Source organism: Hemiscyllium ocellatum, chromosome 2 (genome assembly GCF_020745735.1).
Source record: "Hemiscyllium ocellatum isolate sHemOce1 chromosome 2, sHemOce1.pat.X.cur, whole genome shotgun sequence".
Taxonomy (NCBI): Eukaryota; Metazoa; Chordata; class Chondrichthyes; order Orectolobiformes; family Hemiscylliidae; genus Hemiscyllium; species Hemiscyllium ocellatum.
The window spans coordinates 29,795,062-29,813,218 of NC_083402.1; the positions used below are offsets into that span (position 1 = coordinate 29,795,062).

The 18,157-nt window shown below is 42.4% G+C and overlaps 1 protein-coding gene across 1 annotated transcript in view; it reads right to left on the minus strand.

Annotated features, from left to right (window-relative positions):
* si:ch211-197n1.2 (EF-hand calcium-binding domain-containing protein 6) overlaps nucleotides 1-16,586 on the minus strand; it is a 105,831-nt gene extending 89,245 nt beyond the window's left edge. The window contains exons 1-3 of the mRNA XM_060833940.1: nucleotides 16,458-16,586; nucleotides 14,989-15,152; nucleotides 848-1,176 (exon numbers count right to left, since the gene is read on the minus strand). Of these exons, the coding sequence (XP_060689923.1) occupies nucleotides 848-1,176; nucleotides 14,989-15,152; nucleotides 16,458-16,586 (622 nt within the window). The remainder of the gene's footprint in view (nucleotides 1-847; nucleotides 1,177-14,988; nucleotides 15,153-16,457) is intronic.
* Between the last annotated feature and the right edge of the window lie 1,571 nt (nucleotides 16,587-18,157).

The window sequence follows — 18,157 nt, forward strand, 5'->3', positions numbered from 1 at the left end:
CCACTGTCTCTCTGTGTGCAGTATCTCCCTGTCTGTGTGCAGTATCCCCTGTCTCTCTGTGTGCAGTCTCTCTGTCTCTCTATGTCAGTATATTTGCCTGACTGTGCAGTATCTCCCCGTCTCTCTGTGCACAGTATCTCCTGGTGTCTCAGTGTGTAGTATATCCCTGTCTCTCTCTGTCGATATATCTGCCTGTGTGTGCAGTATCTCCCTGTCTCTCTGTGCACAGAATCTCTGTGTGCAGTTTCTCTCTGTCCCTCTGTCAGTATATCTGCCTGTGTGCGCAGTATTTCCCTGTCTCTCTGTGTGCAGTATCCCCAGTCTCTCTGCGTGCAGTATCCCCTGTCTCTCTGTGTGCAGTATCTCCCAGTCTCTCAGTGTGCAGTCTTTCTGTCTCTCTATATCAGTATATCTGCCTGACTCTGCAGTATCTCCCTGTCTCTCTGTCTGCGTGCAGGATCTCTCTGTATCTTGTCAGTATGTCTGCCTATATGTGCAATATCTCCCTGTCTCGCAGTGTGCAGTATGTGCTGTTACTCTGTGTCAGTATATCTGCCATTGTATACAGTATCCTCTTGTCTCTCTGTGTGCAGTATCCCCGGTTTGTCCGTGTGCAGAATCCCTCTGTATCTCTCTGTCAGTATATCAGCCAGTGTACACATTATCCCCGTGTCTCTCGGTGTGCAGAATCTCTGTCTTTCTGTGGGCAGTATTTCTCGTCTCCCTGTGTGCAGTTTTTCACTGTGCTTCTGCATGCTTCTCCGTCTCTCTATCTCCCTGTGACTGTTGCTGTCTCTCAACCAGTTGTGCTCCCCACTCTGCATGACTGTCCCGTCAATTGACTCACCGAAGATGGGGAGCCGGGGTTTGTCAGGGTCAGTCCCAAATGTCACCTCCACTCCCTCGGGAATGCAGGCCAGCGACACCCGCGATCCTCCTCCCGGCTCCGGTTCCTTGCTGCGGCCGCAGTGAGGCGAGTCCACTGTCTCCCTGCGCCGGTTACGGTCAGTGGGTGCCGGCGGGAACGGATCGGCCGATGTCTTGTCTCCGGAACGGGAGAAGCCCCGGACACTGATGGTCTCTGGGTCCCCGAGGCGGGACAGCGGATGCTGGACATACTGCAGCCGGGGAGTAAGGTGGCTGGGAGGCCGGGACACTCCGCCTAAAGCTGCCATCCTGAGGGAAAGGGGGGGGGAAATAAATCCAACCGAAAATATTCACTTTAAAAGACAGAGAAAAGTAACCGGCGTGGAGCAACTTCTCACGAGTTGGTGACTGTGTGTCTCTGAATCAACAAGCAGACGTTGCTATAGGCAACACAGTAAGCCCAAATCCTTTTCATTAAATTGCTTTTGCATTCACAAAGCAGAAGGAAGTAGGTTTCAGGCAGTTCCACACAAACAGAATCGCTGAAAATGAACTCTCAACAACTGCACTTGAACACAGGCAGCACTGTAACCTGCAGCAGCCCTGCACAGTTTAGGCCTTTTCATTGGAGAGTTGACAGGCTTGATATGTCAAACAAAATCTATCTTCGGTTCAAAGTTTTGTCAACAAAATCTCTCAGCAGGTGGCTGACGCAAGCACCCCAGATGCAACTAGGGTCGGAGTATCTACCATAGTGTTATCGGCATATTAATAATACTGTCTCCAAAAATCTGCAGATGGAAGAAACTGTTTCGCAGGTAGACACACTAGGAATTTGAAGGGAACTTGGGAGAAATTGAAGTTGTTTCTTAAACCCATCCTCACGCAAATGACAGACCACCGTCCCTAGTACTGATTAGCTGCACACATTGTGGCATTTTCAGGGGGATAATGGTGGTTGGTATCTCACGACTGTTGACACTGATGCAAGAGAGGCAACACCAGCAGCCAACAGAACACATGATGCAGCCATGCGGCAGATATTTGATCTGTGACAGCTACAGGATCTGTGAACCCCCCTACATTGAGAGGGCAGACCAGATTTTATCAGTGTGAACCTACAGGTGACATCCCCAAGCTGCATCCTACAGACCTCAGGGCCTTGAGTATAAACAGAGGATGCTGGAGAAACTCAGCAGGCCTGGCAGCATCTGTGGAGAGAGAAACAGTTAGTAATTCAAACCCAATATGACTTCAGAACTGAAAGGGGCTGGAAAATGCAGTTTTTTTTAATGCTGTTGACAGCAGGGGAGAAAGAGCAAATGGAACAGGCAGTGAAAGTGCCCACAGCAAAAGACATTCCCTTTCAGTTCTGAGTAAGAGTCACATTGGGCTCTAAACATCCATTCTCTTTCCTGCAGAAGTTATCAGACCTGTTGAGCTTCTAAGCATTTCATGTTTTTATTTAGATTTAAGAATTTAATGTATTTTGATTTAATGTATTTTATTTAGATTTAAGCATTTAATGTATTTTGCTTCTATTTAAGGTGAAGACCTTTGACTGGACAGAGGGCTGTAATGAGACTGATAATTCTGTGGCATAATGTACTCAAACTAGCACAATGCTGGGAAAAAGATTCATTAGAATGGTGAATGATATGAGGAAAGAGAACTAAGAAGAATAGTGCTTATCATTGTGAACTTCGTGTTAGAGAATTGCAGGTTAGTGGTAATATAATAATTTTAGTTATGGAAGAATGGAACCATTTGGATAGAACCACTTGAGGTCAGCATGGACAAGATGGGTTGAATGGTTCCTTTCAGTGCTTTTTTTTAGATTAGATTATGTACAGTGTGGAAACAGGCCCTTCAGGCCAACAAGTCCACACCGACCCACCACCCACCCATAATCTAACATTAGGGCAATTTAGCATGACCTGCATATCTTTGGACTGTGGGAGGAAACCGGAGTACCCGTAGGAAACCCACACAGACACGGGGAAAATGTGCAAACTCCACACAGTCAGTCGCCTGAGTTGGGAATTGAACCTGGGTCTCTGGCGCTGTGAGGCAGCAGTGCTAACCACTGTGCCACCGTGCCGCCCCATATCATTTAAGTACCCTGTTCCTTATAATTAAGGGACCAAGAAAAAAAGATTCATGGGTACAAAATCAAATGTAACTGTTTTGAAATGGAAAGCATGAGAAACTTCCTCACACAGAGACTTTCATTGTCAGGAGACACAAGTGATACAGAATCTATATCAGTATGCAAGGTTGAATTGGTTAGGAAGATCAGGAAATGGAGTGGAAGGGATATTAGAACAGGTTGGTGAATGTAGTGCAAGCTATTTGCTTCTGTGCAGGGTAAACACTGAGAGACTGTTTAAAGCTAATGGTCTGTTCCATGTAGTATCTCTATAGCATCTTCTCACGGATTGGCACTGTGGATGACCCATGCAATCTGTCCCAGATTCTCTACATCAGTGTGAATGTAGTGATCATCCTGCATTCATTTTAAAAGCAGGACTCTGAAAATCAGTGTCCAAGAATCAGAAGGCTGACTCACAGTATTTCTCAACAGAACATGATGTCTCAAAAAAAAATTAGAAGTGAAATAGATCCTTCTGACATGAGTTATTGCACAGAATTAAGTCACTTCCAAAAGAGGAGGTATAACTGGAATGATAAGATCTGGAAGAGACTGGATTGGGAGAATAACAGCACAATGTTTCCTTTGGTGGAGGAGACTGTGGTTCACACCTCGAACTCGATTTCTCTCCACAGATGTTGCCAGACCCACTGAGTTTCTCCTGCAATTTCTGTTTTGGTTTCATCACTTCCTTGATGATTTTTAAATTATTTAGACAGATGAAAATGAGAAAACAATTTATTGACAGTTAAGGGTCTAATGCTGTCACTCATTTAAAATAGCAATAAGAATCTTTTCTCTCTCAAAGAGTCATTAGTCTGCAGAATGTTTTCCCCAGAAATCAGTGAAAGCTGGGGCATGGAATTTATTCAAGGTGAATATTTTTCATAAACAAGAGAATCAAGAATTATATGGGGAGGAGAAAGTAGAGTTGAGACCAGACCAGCAATGATCTTACTGAATCGCAGTTTAGACTTAAAGAGGCTAATAAGTCATATGTATATTCCTATGTCATACCAGCTCATTCTGCAAAAATCAGAAGTATAATTGTTTACTTAACTTGCATATTCAGGTAAGATTGATAAAAATGCAACAGAGGTTACATGTCATTAAAGCGCTCCTACACAGTTGTGTTTGTTGTTTGGATATTGATTCCATGACTCCAGATTTCCCTTGAATTCATCAGTAAACATGCCAGATACATGGGCACTAATTGTACCTAATCCTTGTATCATTTTACAGCAAAACAATATCATTTTTCTATTTAGCAGCAGTGTTGGCAGGAACCTGTTTGATTTGATTACAACTTTTAAGTCATGAAGAAAATTTTTTTAGATTAGATTAGATTCCCTAGAGTATAGAAACAGGCCCTTCGATACAATCAGTCCACACCAACCCTCCAAAGAGTAACCCACCCAGACCCATTTCCCTCTGACTAATGCACCTAACACTTTGGGCAACTTAGCATGGCCAATTCACCTGGCCTGCACATCTTTGGACTGTGGGAGGAAACCGGAGCACCCGGAGGAAACCCACGCAGACACAGGGAGTTTTGACAATTAAAATTGTGCCCTATGAGTAGCTTCTTGCTGTATACCATTATTCTTCTCTCTTAAGCTGTTTTGTGCCTTGTTTTCTGTATAAATGGAAGTGTGAGCCTAGGTGGGCAAAGGAAGGCAATTAATAAGACAAAGAAGCACAAATGCTGGAAATCTGAAATTGCTGGAGAAGCTCCAGGGTAAACCCAACAGACCTGAGAAAGTGGAAATAAAAGCCTACAGGCTTAAGAGACTGATTCTATTTACAGTAGATGAAATACATTGACTATAGTGAAGTATAAATCCACGTCTTGGGAGTTCCCATTGGCCAAAAACTGAAGTGGTCTCACCATACACAAGCACTGGACTGTAGGAAAGTGTCAGAGGTGAGGAATCCTACAACAAGTAACTCACTTCTTGACTCCCTGAAGTCTATTTACCACCTTCAAGGCATAGGCTACAGGTTTGATGGACTATTTTAGCTCAGAGTACAACGGGATCTTGAACAGATGGGCCAATGGACCAAGGAGTAGCAGATGGAGTTTAATTTAAATAAATGTGAGTTGCTGCATTTTGGAAACCTAAATCAGGTCAGGACTTATACATTGTAAATACATACATTATCCTTATAATTGTAAGGTCCTGGGGAGCGTTGTTGAATAAAGGGACCTTGGAGTGAGGTGCAGGAAGAATGCAGTTGGTAAGCTTGCTTTTATTGGTCAGAGTTAGGAGGTCATGTTGCAGGTGTATAGGACATTGGTTAGGCCACTTTTCAAATATTGTGTTCACTTCTCATCTTCCTGCTACAGAAAGGATGTTGTGGAACTTGAAAAGGTTCAGAAAAGATTTACAAGGATGTTGCCAGGGTTGGAGAGTATAGGAAGAGACTGGACAGGATGGGACTATTTTCTTGGAGCGTCAGAGGCTGAGAGTGACCTTATAGAGGTTTATAAAATCATGAGGGGAATGGATAGGGTGAATAGGCAAGCTCTTTTCCCTGGGGTGGGGGAGTCCAAAACTATATGGCATAGATTAAGGTGAGAGGGGAAAGATCTGAAAGGGACTTAAGGGGCAACTTTTTCACACAGAGCGTGGTGCTTGTATAGAAACAGCTGCCAGAGGAAATGGTGCAGGCTGGTATAATTACAAAATTTAAAAGGCACCTGAATGGGTATATAAATAGGAAGGGTTTAGAGGGATAAATGTGACTAGATTAATTTAAGATATGTGGTCAGCATGGATGAGTTGGACCAAAGAATCTGGTTCCATGCTGTATAGCTCTATGACTCAAGGAAGGATATTATCAAGCTGGAGAGGATTCAGAAGAGATTTACCAGGATGTTGCCGGGTATGAAATGTTTGATTAATGAAGAAAGGCTGGATAAGCTGGGACATCTTTCGGTGGAGTGGAGGAGGTTGAGAGACGCCCTTATAGAAGTTTATAAAATAATAAGGGGTATAGATAGAATTAATGCTAGTTGTATTTTCCCTAGGATGGGGGATTTCAAGAGTATGGGGCACATTTTCAAGGTGAGAGGAGAGAGATTTCAGAAATACATAAGAGGCAAATGTTTTACACAGAGGGTGGTTTGCTTGTGGAATGAATTTCCTGAGAAAGTGGTAGATACAGCTACAATTACAATGTTTAAATGATATTTGAATAGATACATGAATAGGAAAGATTTGGAGGGATATGGGCCAGGAGCAGGAAGGTGGGACTAGTAAGTTTGGGATTATGGTGGGCATGGACTGGTTGGACTGAAGGGTCTGTTTCCATGCTGTATGATCCAATGACTCCATGACTTCACTCTGATTTGCCTGGTTGAGTTCAGCTCTAACAACACTCAAGAAGTTTGATACCACCCAGGACAAAGTAGGCTGTTTGATTGAGATTACATTTACAAACATGTAGTAACTCCATCACCAATACTCTGTAGCAGTGTGTAAAATCCACAAGATCCAATGCAGAAATTCACCAAGGGTCCTGAGATAGCATATTCCAAACCCATGACCAATACCACCTCGAGGACAAAAGTGGGAAATTCATGGGAACACCACGACTTGCAATTTCCCCTCCAAGCCACTCACCATCCTGACTTGGAAACAAATTGTTATTCCTTCAGTGGTGCTGGGTCAAAATCCTCAAACTCCCTCCTGACAGGCATTTTGGGTGTACCTTTGGGAGACAGTACATTGCTGTAATGTCACTAGCAAATCAGAACCCACACTCATGCTCAGGACTTGGAATCAAATCCCACAAGATGGTAAATTTTAATTCATAAAAAATCTGGAATTAACAGCTGATCAAATGACAACCATGCAATCTCTGTCAATTGTTGGAAAAACCCATCTGGTTCACTAATGTCTTTACAAGTCTGGCCTATTTGTGACTCCAGCCAGCAATATGGTTGACCCTTAACTTCCCTCTGAATGGCCCCAAAAGCCACTCAGATCAAGTGGTATAAATGTTGGCCCAGCCAGTGATACCCAGATCCTTGATGAATAAAAAAACATGGGGTTCAGGTGAGCTTGCAAATTGGATACATTTTATTTCCCAATGGAAAGCATCTAACCGGTGTGTCATATAGCACACAAGAGACCTTTTGGTTCATCAGTCTGCATCGATCATCTACACTAATCCCACTTTCCAGTACTTGGCTCATTGTTTGAATGTGGAGAAAGTGAGCACTGCAGATGATGGAGATCAGAGTCGAAGAGTGTGATGCTGGAAAAGCACAGCAGGACAGGCAGCATCCAAAGAGCAGGAGAGTGGATGTTTTGTGCATAAGCTCTTCATCAGGAATGAGGGGATAGCCCAAGGAAGCTGAGAGATAAATGGGTGGAGGTGGGGCTGGGGGTAAGGTAGCTGAGAATGTGATAGGGAGATGAAGGTGGGGGTGAAGCTGATAGGTCAGATGGAGGGATGGAGCGGTTGGGTGGGAAGGAAGATGGACAGCTAAGACATGTCAAGAGGGCAGTGCCAAATTGGAAGGTTGGATCTGGGATAAGGTGGGGGGAGGGGAAATGAGGAAACAGGTGAAGTCTACATTGATCCCATCTGGTTTGAGGGTCTTCTGCCTTGGACCCCTCATTATTTATCCTTCAACCAAGAGGAACAGCTGTCTTTTGTCCATTCTGTCTATGCCCCTCATAATTTTGTACATCTCAATCCAATTCCTCCCTTAGCTTTCTCTGCTCTATAGAAAATAACCTGAACTTATCATAGCTAAAACATTCCAACCCAGGCATCATCCTGGTAAATCTCCTCTGTAACCCCTGCAGTGCAATCACATCCTTCCTATAGCATGGTGACCAGAACTGCACACAGTACTCAAGCCATGACCTAATCAAACATCAATACAGCTTCAACATAATCTCCCTGCTCTTTTATGCCACAACTAACAAAGGCAAGTATCCCATATGCTTTCGTAGCATCATATAACCTCATTGTACCACCTTCGGTAGTACCCCAAAACCCTTCTGTTCCTCTGTGATTCCTAGGGTGGCACGGTGGCACAATGGTTAGCACTGCTGCCTCACAGCGCCAGAGACCTGGGTTCAATTCCTGCCTCAGGCGACTGACTGTGTGGAGTTTGCACATCCTCCCCGTGTCTGCGTGGGTTTCCTCCGGGTGCTCCAGTTTCCTCCAACAGTCCAAAGATGTGCGGGTCAGGTGAATTGGCCATGCTAAATTGCCCGTAGTGTTAGGTAAGGGGTAAATGTAGGGGTATGGGTGGGTTGCGCTTCGGCGGGTTGGTGTGGACTTGTTGGGCCGAAGGGCCTGTTTCCACACTGTAAGTAATCTAATCTAATATAAGTAATATAATCTAAAAAAAAGTGTCCTGCCATTCACCAAGTACTCTGTTATTACTTCTTCCAAAGTGTATCAGTTCACACTTTTAAGGGTTAAATTCCATTTGCTACTGAGCTGACCATCTGACCAACCCAGTCTGAGCGAAGATGTTACCTTTTTTTATAAAACCTTAAGTTATCTTGTGACTTAAAAGAAGTTCTGGGATTTACATATTAAGGAATCGAAACCTGTAGCCCATTCTAAAAGATGAAAGACTTAACAGCAACCTAAGTGTTTTCATTATATTGTACCAGTATATGACACTATGATCTTTTGCTATAAATTCTGTGTCCTATGATCCTACTCCACTAGCTACCTGATGAAGGAGCAGCACTCCAAAAGCTTGTATTTCCAAATAAACCTGTAGGACTATAACCTGGTGTCATGTGATTTTTTAACTTTGTCCACCACAGTCCAACACTGGCACCTCCACATTATTCCTGTCACCTCACAACCCTTCCTCAGTATTAACCACATAGCCAATCTTCATATCATCTGCAAACATAGCTATTATACCTCTCACATTCTCTCTTGCATTATTTAAATATATTAGGAACAATAAAGCACCCAGCACTGATCCCTGTGGTCCACCCCTGGATCACTACCTCCAGTCACACAAACTGCCTTCTATCATCTCCTATGTCTCCTGTCACTAAGCCAAATTTTGAACTACCTTGGCAAGTTACCTGGATCCCATGTACTTTTGCTTTCTTTATCCGGCTCCCAAGTTGGACCCAGTGAATTCCATATAAATTACATTAACTGCACTCCCCTCATCTATGCAGCTGATGATCTCCTTAAAAAAATCAATCAAATTTGATAGGCATGATCTCCCTCTGGCAAAGCCATGTTATTACCTCCAATCAAACTTTGACTCTTTGAATCAACATTAAGTCTCTCGTTCACAATTTTCTCAAATAGTTTCCCAACCATGGATGTGAAACTCACTGGTCTGTATTTCTCTAGTTTACGTCTGCCACTCTTCCTGAAAATTGAAACCAGGTTAGCTATATCCAGTCCTCAGGCACCTCCCCTGCAGCCAGAGAGGAATAATAAACTAAGGCCTCCCACATCAGCCTACTATTAAACCTGCTAAATCCTCCAATATCTCTTCACTCTCCATTACAAATGCTTAAGCACCTCACAGTGCTCTTCAACAAATTCTGTACTTACATCCTCCTTCTCAAAAGTGAAGACCAAAGTGTTTGTTTAACACCCTACCAATATCCTCCAGCTACACGCACACAGATTGCCCACTTGTCCCTAATAGGCCTTGTTCTTTCCCTGCTTATCTTCTTCCCCAGGATATATTGGGAATATCTTGGGGATTCTCCTAAATTTACCCTCCAGTGATTTTTACGTCCCCACTTTGCTTTCCTAATTGCTTTCTATACTCTACTAGGGCTTCTGTTGAGTTGTTCCCTTTACACCTGCCAAAAGTCTTTCTTTTCCTTGTTATCCAACCCTGAATATTCATGGTCATCCAGGTTTCTCTGGACTGGTTGCTTCTACATTTCATTTGAAAGGGAACATGTTGGATCTGGACAATTCCCATTTCCTTTTTGAACTGTTCTGCCATAGATCTTCCCGCAAAACGCTGCTCCCAACCTACCTTGGAAGCCTGCCCTATTTAATAAAATCTGCCTTCCTCAGTCCGAAACCCTGTTTTGCAAAGTATGTCATAAATCGTACACTGTTGTAGTTGCTGTCATTAAAATGCCTTTCCCACTACCAACTCAACAATCTGTCCAGTTTGGTTCCCCAGAACTAGATCCAGGATTGTGCCATCCCTTGTTGGACCTGTTTTATATTTAAATACTAGTCTTAGACCCTCTCTTCCCTCCTTCAAACTAAATATAAAATGCAATCATTTTATGATCTTTGATATCTAGAGTTACTTAAATTTGAGATCATTACTTAAATAAAAACCAAAAGAACTGCAGATGCTATAAAACAGAAACAAAAGAGAAGTTGCTGGAAAAATCATCAGGTGTTGCAGCATCTGTGATAAGAAATCAGAGTTAACCATTTGGATTTGGTGACCCTTCCTCAGATCATTAATTAATTCTACCTCATTGCACAATATAGCTTGCTCCCCAGTTGCCTCTAACATATGCAGAAACTAAAAATTGCTCCAAAAATTTCTGTAAATTCATCATCAATGTTACCTTTACCTGTTTGATGTTTCTAGTCTCTGTGTAGCTGAAACCCCATGATTAACCCTGTACCTTACTGAAAAGTTCCTGTTATCTTTTCCTTTATATGCTACCCTTTATATGGTTATTTTTAGAGCGTGTACATACCACTCCCATAATAGACTTCTTGCATTTATCATTTCTCATCTATATCAAAACTACTCCTACTTCATTGTTTCTGCAACTTTGGTCACTGTATTGTACAATAAATAATATATCCAAGTTTCCTGATCTCAGGTTATCCCTCTTTATTGTGATAATAAAATCATTAATTACAGAGCCTTTTCCTAGCTGTCTTTCCTTCATAAATGTCCTGTATCCTTCAATATAAAAAGATGTGGAAAGGCAAATTGCAAGAAGAAAACAAACAATTTACAGAGGACGCATGACTGCATTGGTTAATAGATCATATTTATCTATTTCTATTTGCATTAACAAGTCATGTGTTTGTTTTGAGTGGTACTTGTATTCAAACACAATTTTCTCTTATTATTTTGGTGTCCTCTTGCTTTTCAGAGAGGTATTAATAGGTCAAGTAAATGGGCAAAAAGTTGGTAAATGAACTAAAATGAGGAAAATGTGAAATTGCTCATTTTGGAAAGGAGAACAAAAAAACCAGAAGATGATTTAAGTGGAGAAAAATGACAAAAAGCTGCAACACAAAAGGACTTAGGGGCACTTGTGCACAAAAGGCAAAAAGCTAGCAGACAGGTACAGCAGGTAACCAGGAAGACTAATGGAATGTTGGCCCTTATTTGAAGGGGGTTGGAGTATAAAAGTAGGGATGTCTTACTGAAACTGTGTAAGATGCTGATAAGACAACATCTGGAGTATTGTGGGCAGTTTTGATCCCCTTACCTAAGGAAAGGCATCGTTTCATTGGAGGCTGTTCAGAGTAGGTTCATAAGGATGACTCCTGGTATGAATGGATTGTCTTATCAGCAGAGGCTAAACACTTTAGAGTTTGGAGGTTGGAAGAACAAGAGGTGATCTCATTGCAGCAGGTGGGTTCTTAAATGTTGAGAGGATGTTTCCCCACATGGAGAGTTTAGGACCAGAGACCATTGTCTCAGAATAAAGGGGCACTAAGTTAAGTTTGAGATAAGAAGGAATTTCTTCTCTCAGAGCTTTGTGAATATTTGGAACTCCTTGCCCAAAGGGCTATGGGGCAGAGTCCTTGTGTCTTTTTAAGGCTGAGAGAGATCGATTCTTGATCAGAAGAACCAAGGTTATGTGGAAAAGACAGAAAAGTGGACATGAGGAATGTTGGCTCAGGCATGATCCTATTGAATGTTTATTTCTGTGGTCTTATATTCAGGCCCCAGTCAGTCATTCTGCAATCATGACTGCATTGGCTAACAGATCATACTTTTTTTCTTTCTTGCATTAGCAATTCATCTGTTTGTTTTGCAGGGTACTTGCATTCAAATACAGAATTTTCTCTTCTTTTTTAAAATATATTTTTATTGAAAAATAGATTTAAAAAATATTACAACAAATACAATACAATTCAAAGCAGTACAAAGAAAGAACACAAAAAAAGAGTAAAAGAACCCAACCCAAATATATATAGCACAAAAAACCCCATCTAACAATTTAACTAAATAAATAATAACCAACAACTAATAAATAGTAAAACAGGCAACTCAGCCAAACAAAACACTCATACTGTCACAGTTCCTCCTCCCTGGATATTGGATTCGTAAAGTACAATTGTTACAGCCCAAAAAAGCCCATATTAGTGTGGCAGACAAATTCGTGTCCAGTAGTCCAAAAAGGGCTGCTACGTCTTCTACAAATTCTCAGTTTTGTGGTGTACCATACTTGTGAGAAAATCCAAGGCGATATGGTCCATGACAATCTTCCACCAATCCGACAGACTGGGGCATGTTCTGATACCCAACCTAACAAGATATGCTTTCTTGCACAGAAAGTGAGGATGTTGAAAAGATTTTTCTTATGCACATCTACAGGGAATACAGTGGGCAGGCCAAGAAGAAGAGAGAGCAGGTCCTTCTCCACCCTTATACCCAAACTCTCCTCCATTGCACCTGCCACAGCGCCCCAATATGTTTGAAGCCTACCACAGGACCAGAGACAATGGGTAAGAGTGCCTGTACCAACCTTACACTTGGGACATGTTGAAGATACCCCTGGTTTAAATGTTGACAAACATTCCAAAGCCAAGTGGACCCTGTGGAGAATCTTCATCTGTAAAGCATGGGTCTTATTGCAAATTGATATCTTTCTTGCATTTTCCCAAATATCTTCCCATGCCTCTGAGGAGACCTCAACGCCTAGCTCTCTCTCCCGTACCCTGCAGAGTTGATCAAACTCATCTGAGGGGCTGCCCCCCCCCCAATTGATGATATAAAGTGCTAACAGAAAGTATACTCATAGCACTGAGCACTCTCCTCTCTGTGTCAGATTTGTCAGGATCAGTCAAAAGTGTAGTCTCTTTTTTAATAAAATCCCTAGCTTGAAAAAGATGAAAGAGGTCCCTGTTAGATAGCTTATATTTCCATACTAACTGATCAAAGGACATAATTGTGTCTCCCTCAAGTAAATCACCCATGCAAGACACATCCTGAATGTCCCAATGTTTGAATCCTGAATCTATCACCCCCAATTGAAAATCCAGCATACCCTTGATAGGTGTAGTAGAGGATGTTTGCCAATATTACTTTCCCTCTGCCAAATTGCCCTCCATGCTTTAACAGTATTGATAACTATTGGATTATGACAATATTCCTGAACTGTCCTAATTTTGTCCAAAAACAGCAAACTAGTAAGGGGGCCTGAGAGGTTTCGATATCCAACCATATTGAAAGAGGGTCCCCACAGGCCCAATCACTCACTCAGGATAACAGCGAGCTTATCAGATATCCATTTAGTATCTTTCACACACTCTAGTAACTTAAATGGCAGATTCCTCCTAACCACTCCCCTACTTCTAGTATTAAAAGATAAAAGGTAAACCCGATCAACGCCATTCTGCTGTAGTTTCAAATGCTCCCTATCGTCCAAGTGTATCTCCTGTAACAAAGCAATATCAACTTGCTTCTTTCTAAGACTCAAACTTACCTTCTTCCTCTTAATTGGTGAGTGACTCCCCTTGATGTTCCAGGTACACCATTTAATCAAGTCATTAGCCATAACCTTCTGCAGTAACATTTAAATTCCAGAGAGGAGGAACTCGAACTACAAATTGCTGAGCCTTAGTGTCACAAGATCCATCGAACATAAAAACTACATAAACTAAAACCACCACAGTTAACAAACCTACAAAGCTACCAAAGATTATGCACAACAGAAACCAAAAAACAAACAAACATATGAAATACCAATGGTGCTGAACAGGGAAACTCACCCCCTGCCCAAAGGGAGAAACTACCCATCCCAAAACCCAACTTCCCATCCCGCTGCCAGTACAGCAGCCTGGACATTTAAATACCCGAACAGGGTATAAACTGCCCATAAGTTGGCATCTAGCCATCCCAACCATTTTCCCTCCTCCTAGCGAGAGCTGCACCATAAACACAAGCAGAAAAGAAAGAAAATACACCATGAATAGTAATGTGAATAAAGAAAATTTAAAAAGGGGGTAAGTACCCCAACCATCCTTTGGTATAACAACTTAGAAATTGAAAGTACACATCTCAACTGCCACCAAACATAGTTTAAACCCAATTATTACCAATAAAAGAGATAGGAAAAAAAAGCCCCAACTGGACTTCCTGTTCTTTTTAAAGAAAAAGACAAAGACATTCCCAAACAACACCACTATTTGTACATACTAAATTGGTCACATTAAGTTAATTTGTTCACAAAGTCTATTGCCTTCTTCGACATGTCAAAGAGATGTACCGATCCACCTAAGGTGATCTGAAGCACTGCCGGATACCTCAGAGAGTATTGGATCCCGAGCTCCCTCAGTCTTCTCTTGACACTGTCTTAGGATTTTCTTTTCTGGATCACCACCGTTGAGAAGTCCTGAAAGAATGTGATCTTAGGGCTTTTAGATCCTTCCCTTGGATTCTGGAAGGATCACGGTTCTCTCCTTATCTCTATAATGATGAAACCACACCAAGAGAGGACGAGGACGTTGGTCCAGACATGAGCTCCGCACCATGACCTGGTGAGCCCTCTCAATCTTCAAGCCTCTCATTCCAGCCTTCAGGTTAAGGAATTTCAGCAACCAATCCTCAATAAATTCCGCCAGCCACTTAGCTTCCTTACCTTCCGGCAGACCGACGATCCAAATATTTTTTCTCATGCCCCTGTTCCCGAGATCATCCACTTGGTCATGCAAATTATGGACCTGTGTCTCTGTGCTCAACCTCACCCGTCCTTTTTTCCAGCACTCCCAGCTGCTGTTCATACTTCTGCAACATGACAGAGATTGGGGTCAGCTTCTCCTCTATCTGCTTGCCCAACATCTCGTGAGATTTTGCGAGCTCCTTCACCAGGACCTGATAGGTAATTGGGTCCAAGGATCTGGCAGGTTGGGCCGCAGGCCTGGCCTCCTCCTCCCTTCTTAGGCATCCCTGGATGGCAAAAACGCAGGTAAGTTAATTTTCCACAATTTCCTGGGACTCCACGACCATTCCAGAGTCCCAGGATATTGCAATGGTTCGGTTTGGGTTCCGCTTGTGCTGCGGTTCTGCAACACGATCCTCCTAGATTGCCACCATCTTAGATTCCTTTAGTTTTCTCTTCTTAATATTTTTGTACCATCTTGCCTTATCGGTTGATTGACATTTGTATTTTCTATTCCTTCCTTTCATGGTCTTTTTTTCATTTCCCATATTATTGGGTGGCACAATGGTTAGCACTGCTGCTTCATAGTGCCAGAGACCCATCTCAGGCAACTGTCTGTGTGGAGTTTACACATTCTCCCCGTGTCTGCGTGGGTTTCCACTGGGTGCTCTGGTTTCCTCCCACAGTCCAAAAGCATGCAGGTTAGGTGAATTGGCTAATGCTAAATTGCATGTGGTGTTAGGTGAAGGTGTAAATGTAGGGGGGTGGGTTGCTCTTCGGAGGGTCAGTGAGGCCTTGTTTGGCTGAATGGCCTGTTTCCACACTGTAAGTAATCTAATTACCTTTCTTTCTTGTCTTGACTCTATTCGTTGATTTATCACATCTTCCCAAATTTGATTCCAAGGCCCATTATTTAATTTAATATGCTCAATACTTCCCTGGTTATATGGTTCACTAGACCACCAGTCTCAGCATAGTTCAGGTCTCGACCATGTCAACAATACAGAGATTGTTTTTCCCAGCTCTGTTATTAGTATTTTATAACTGGGACTCTCTTCCCCCACACCAGCCTTTGAGGCATGCATTAATTTCTCTAATCTTACTTACCTCATGCCAACTTGACATGCCTTTGGATCTTTGAAGTTCTGCTTTTTTATTTAGTCCCACATCAAGTTCATTTCCTGCCTGAAGCAGGTGTCTCAGTCTCTGGCATTGGGAAGGCAACACAGCCTTCTGTACTCCTCTGCTTTCTTGTGAAAACAGCGTCAATTCTCTTCACTGTGCCAGACCCTACTTTTGTGACATTTCTTTTTGCTCTCAGCACCACTTAACTTGCTTTCCATACAACAGCACCATGATCAGTTAGGTCATCCATCCTTCAGGCCCCACATTCATCCAAATAAGCTGAAAGAGCCTCAAATCTGTTAGACATTTACAATGAGTGAAGTTCTTCTACACTTATACGTTTTGGACTTCCTTACATGCCACACTTCCACTCTACTGTGATGTCCCTGACCACAAACCAAATCAGAAGACCCTATTTTCAGTGATGCAGCATCCTATAATAAAGTGTCTAGGTAACTTTCCCCCACCTTCATGTGCATTAATGTCTGCAGTTTGGCCACCAGTTCATAAATCCGAAGACAAAACTCATCTATCCTCGGACACTTAATGCAGATGCATTTGCTATGGATCACACTGATGTCCAGGAGCTCCCACATGCTGCAGCCATGAAACATCACTTCTGCTATATTGAATTATTTAGAGTCATTGCGATATATAGCACGGAAACAGATCCTTCGGTCCAACTCGTTCATACTGACCAGATATCCTAAATAAATCTAGTCCCATTTCCCAGTATTTGGTCCATATCCTTCTCAACCCTTCCTATTCATATACCAATTCAGATGCCTTTAAATGTTGTAATTGTATCAGCCTCCACCACTTACTGTGGCAGCTCATTCCATTCACCTACTACCCTCTGCATGAAAAGGTTACCCTTTAGATCCCTTTTAAATCTTTCCCCTTTCACCTTAAACCTATGCCATCCAGTTTTGGACACCCCCACCCCAGGGAAAAGACCTTGTCTACTTACCCTATCCATGCCCCTCATGATTTTATAAACCTCTACAAAGTCACCCCTCAACCTCGGACATTCCAGGGGAAATAGCCCCAGTCTATTCAGCCTTTCCCTGTAGCTCAAACTTTCCAAGCCTGCCAACTTGCTTGTGAATCTTTTCTGGACCCTTCCATGTTTCACAACATCCTTCCGATAGGAAGGAGACCAGAATTGCATGCAGAATTCCAATAGTGGGTGAACCAATGTCCTGTACAGCCATAACGTGACCTCAGAACTCCTATACTCAATGTATTCACCAATAAAGGGAAGCATACCAAACACCTTCTTCACTATCCTATCTACCTGTGATTCCACTTTCAAGGAGCAATGAACCTGCACTCCAAGATTTCTTTCTTCAGCAACAATCCCCAGGACCTTACCATTAAGTGTAAAAGTCCTGCCCTGACTTGCCTTTCCAAAATGCAGCACTCACAGTTATGGTCATCATGGCCCAGTATAGGCCTAAGGGCCTGTCTCCCTACTGTAGGACTCTATGACTATCTAAACTAAACTCCATTTGCCATTCCTGAGCCCATTAGCCCATCTGATCAAGTTTCCATTTTACTATAATTCGCTGTCCAATAGACTTCCAATTTTGGTGTCATCTGCAAACTGACTAACCATATCGCCTATGTTCACATTCATATCACTTATATAAATGATGAAAAGCAGTGGATCCAGCACCAATCCCTGTGGCACATCACTGGTCATGGGCCTCCAGTCTGAAAAGCAACCCTCCACCACCACCCTCTGTCTTCTACCTTTGAGTCAAATATGTATCCAAATACCTAGTTCTCCCTCTATTCCATGTGATCTAACTTTACTAACCAGTCTACCATGAGGAACCTTGATTTATTTTCCTTTTTTAAAAATATATTTTGGTAACCTTGCCACCAATTTCTAAAGTATGCTAAATCTTGGGGATAGAACAAACCTAGACCACCAGATGTCCAGCATTCTGTTCAAAGCTGTAGTTGGTGCTCAGTTCACTGAGATGCTTGGTTTTATATGTTTTTGAAACACAAGAGCTTGCTAGCCCCACTTACAAAGAACTGGTTTCGGGTGTATTCATTAATTATCTGACTTCAACACCTTTCTAGTGGAGACCTTGAAAAGCCTGCTCCTGGCAGAAAAGTTAGCGATTAGAAACTATATCTGCAGGGCACTATACTC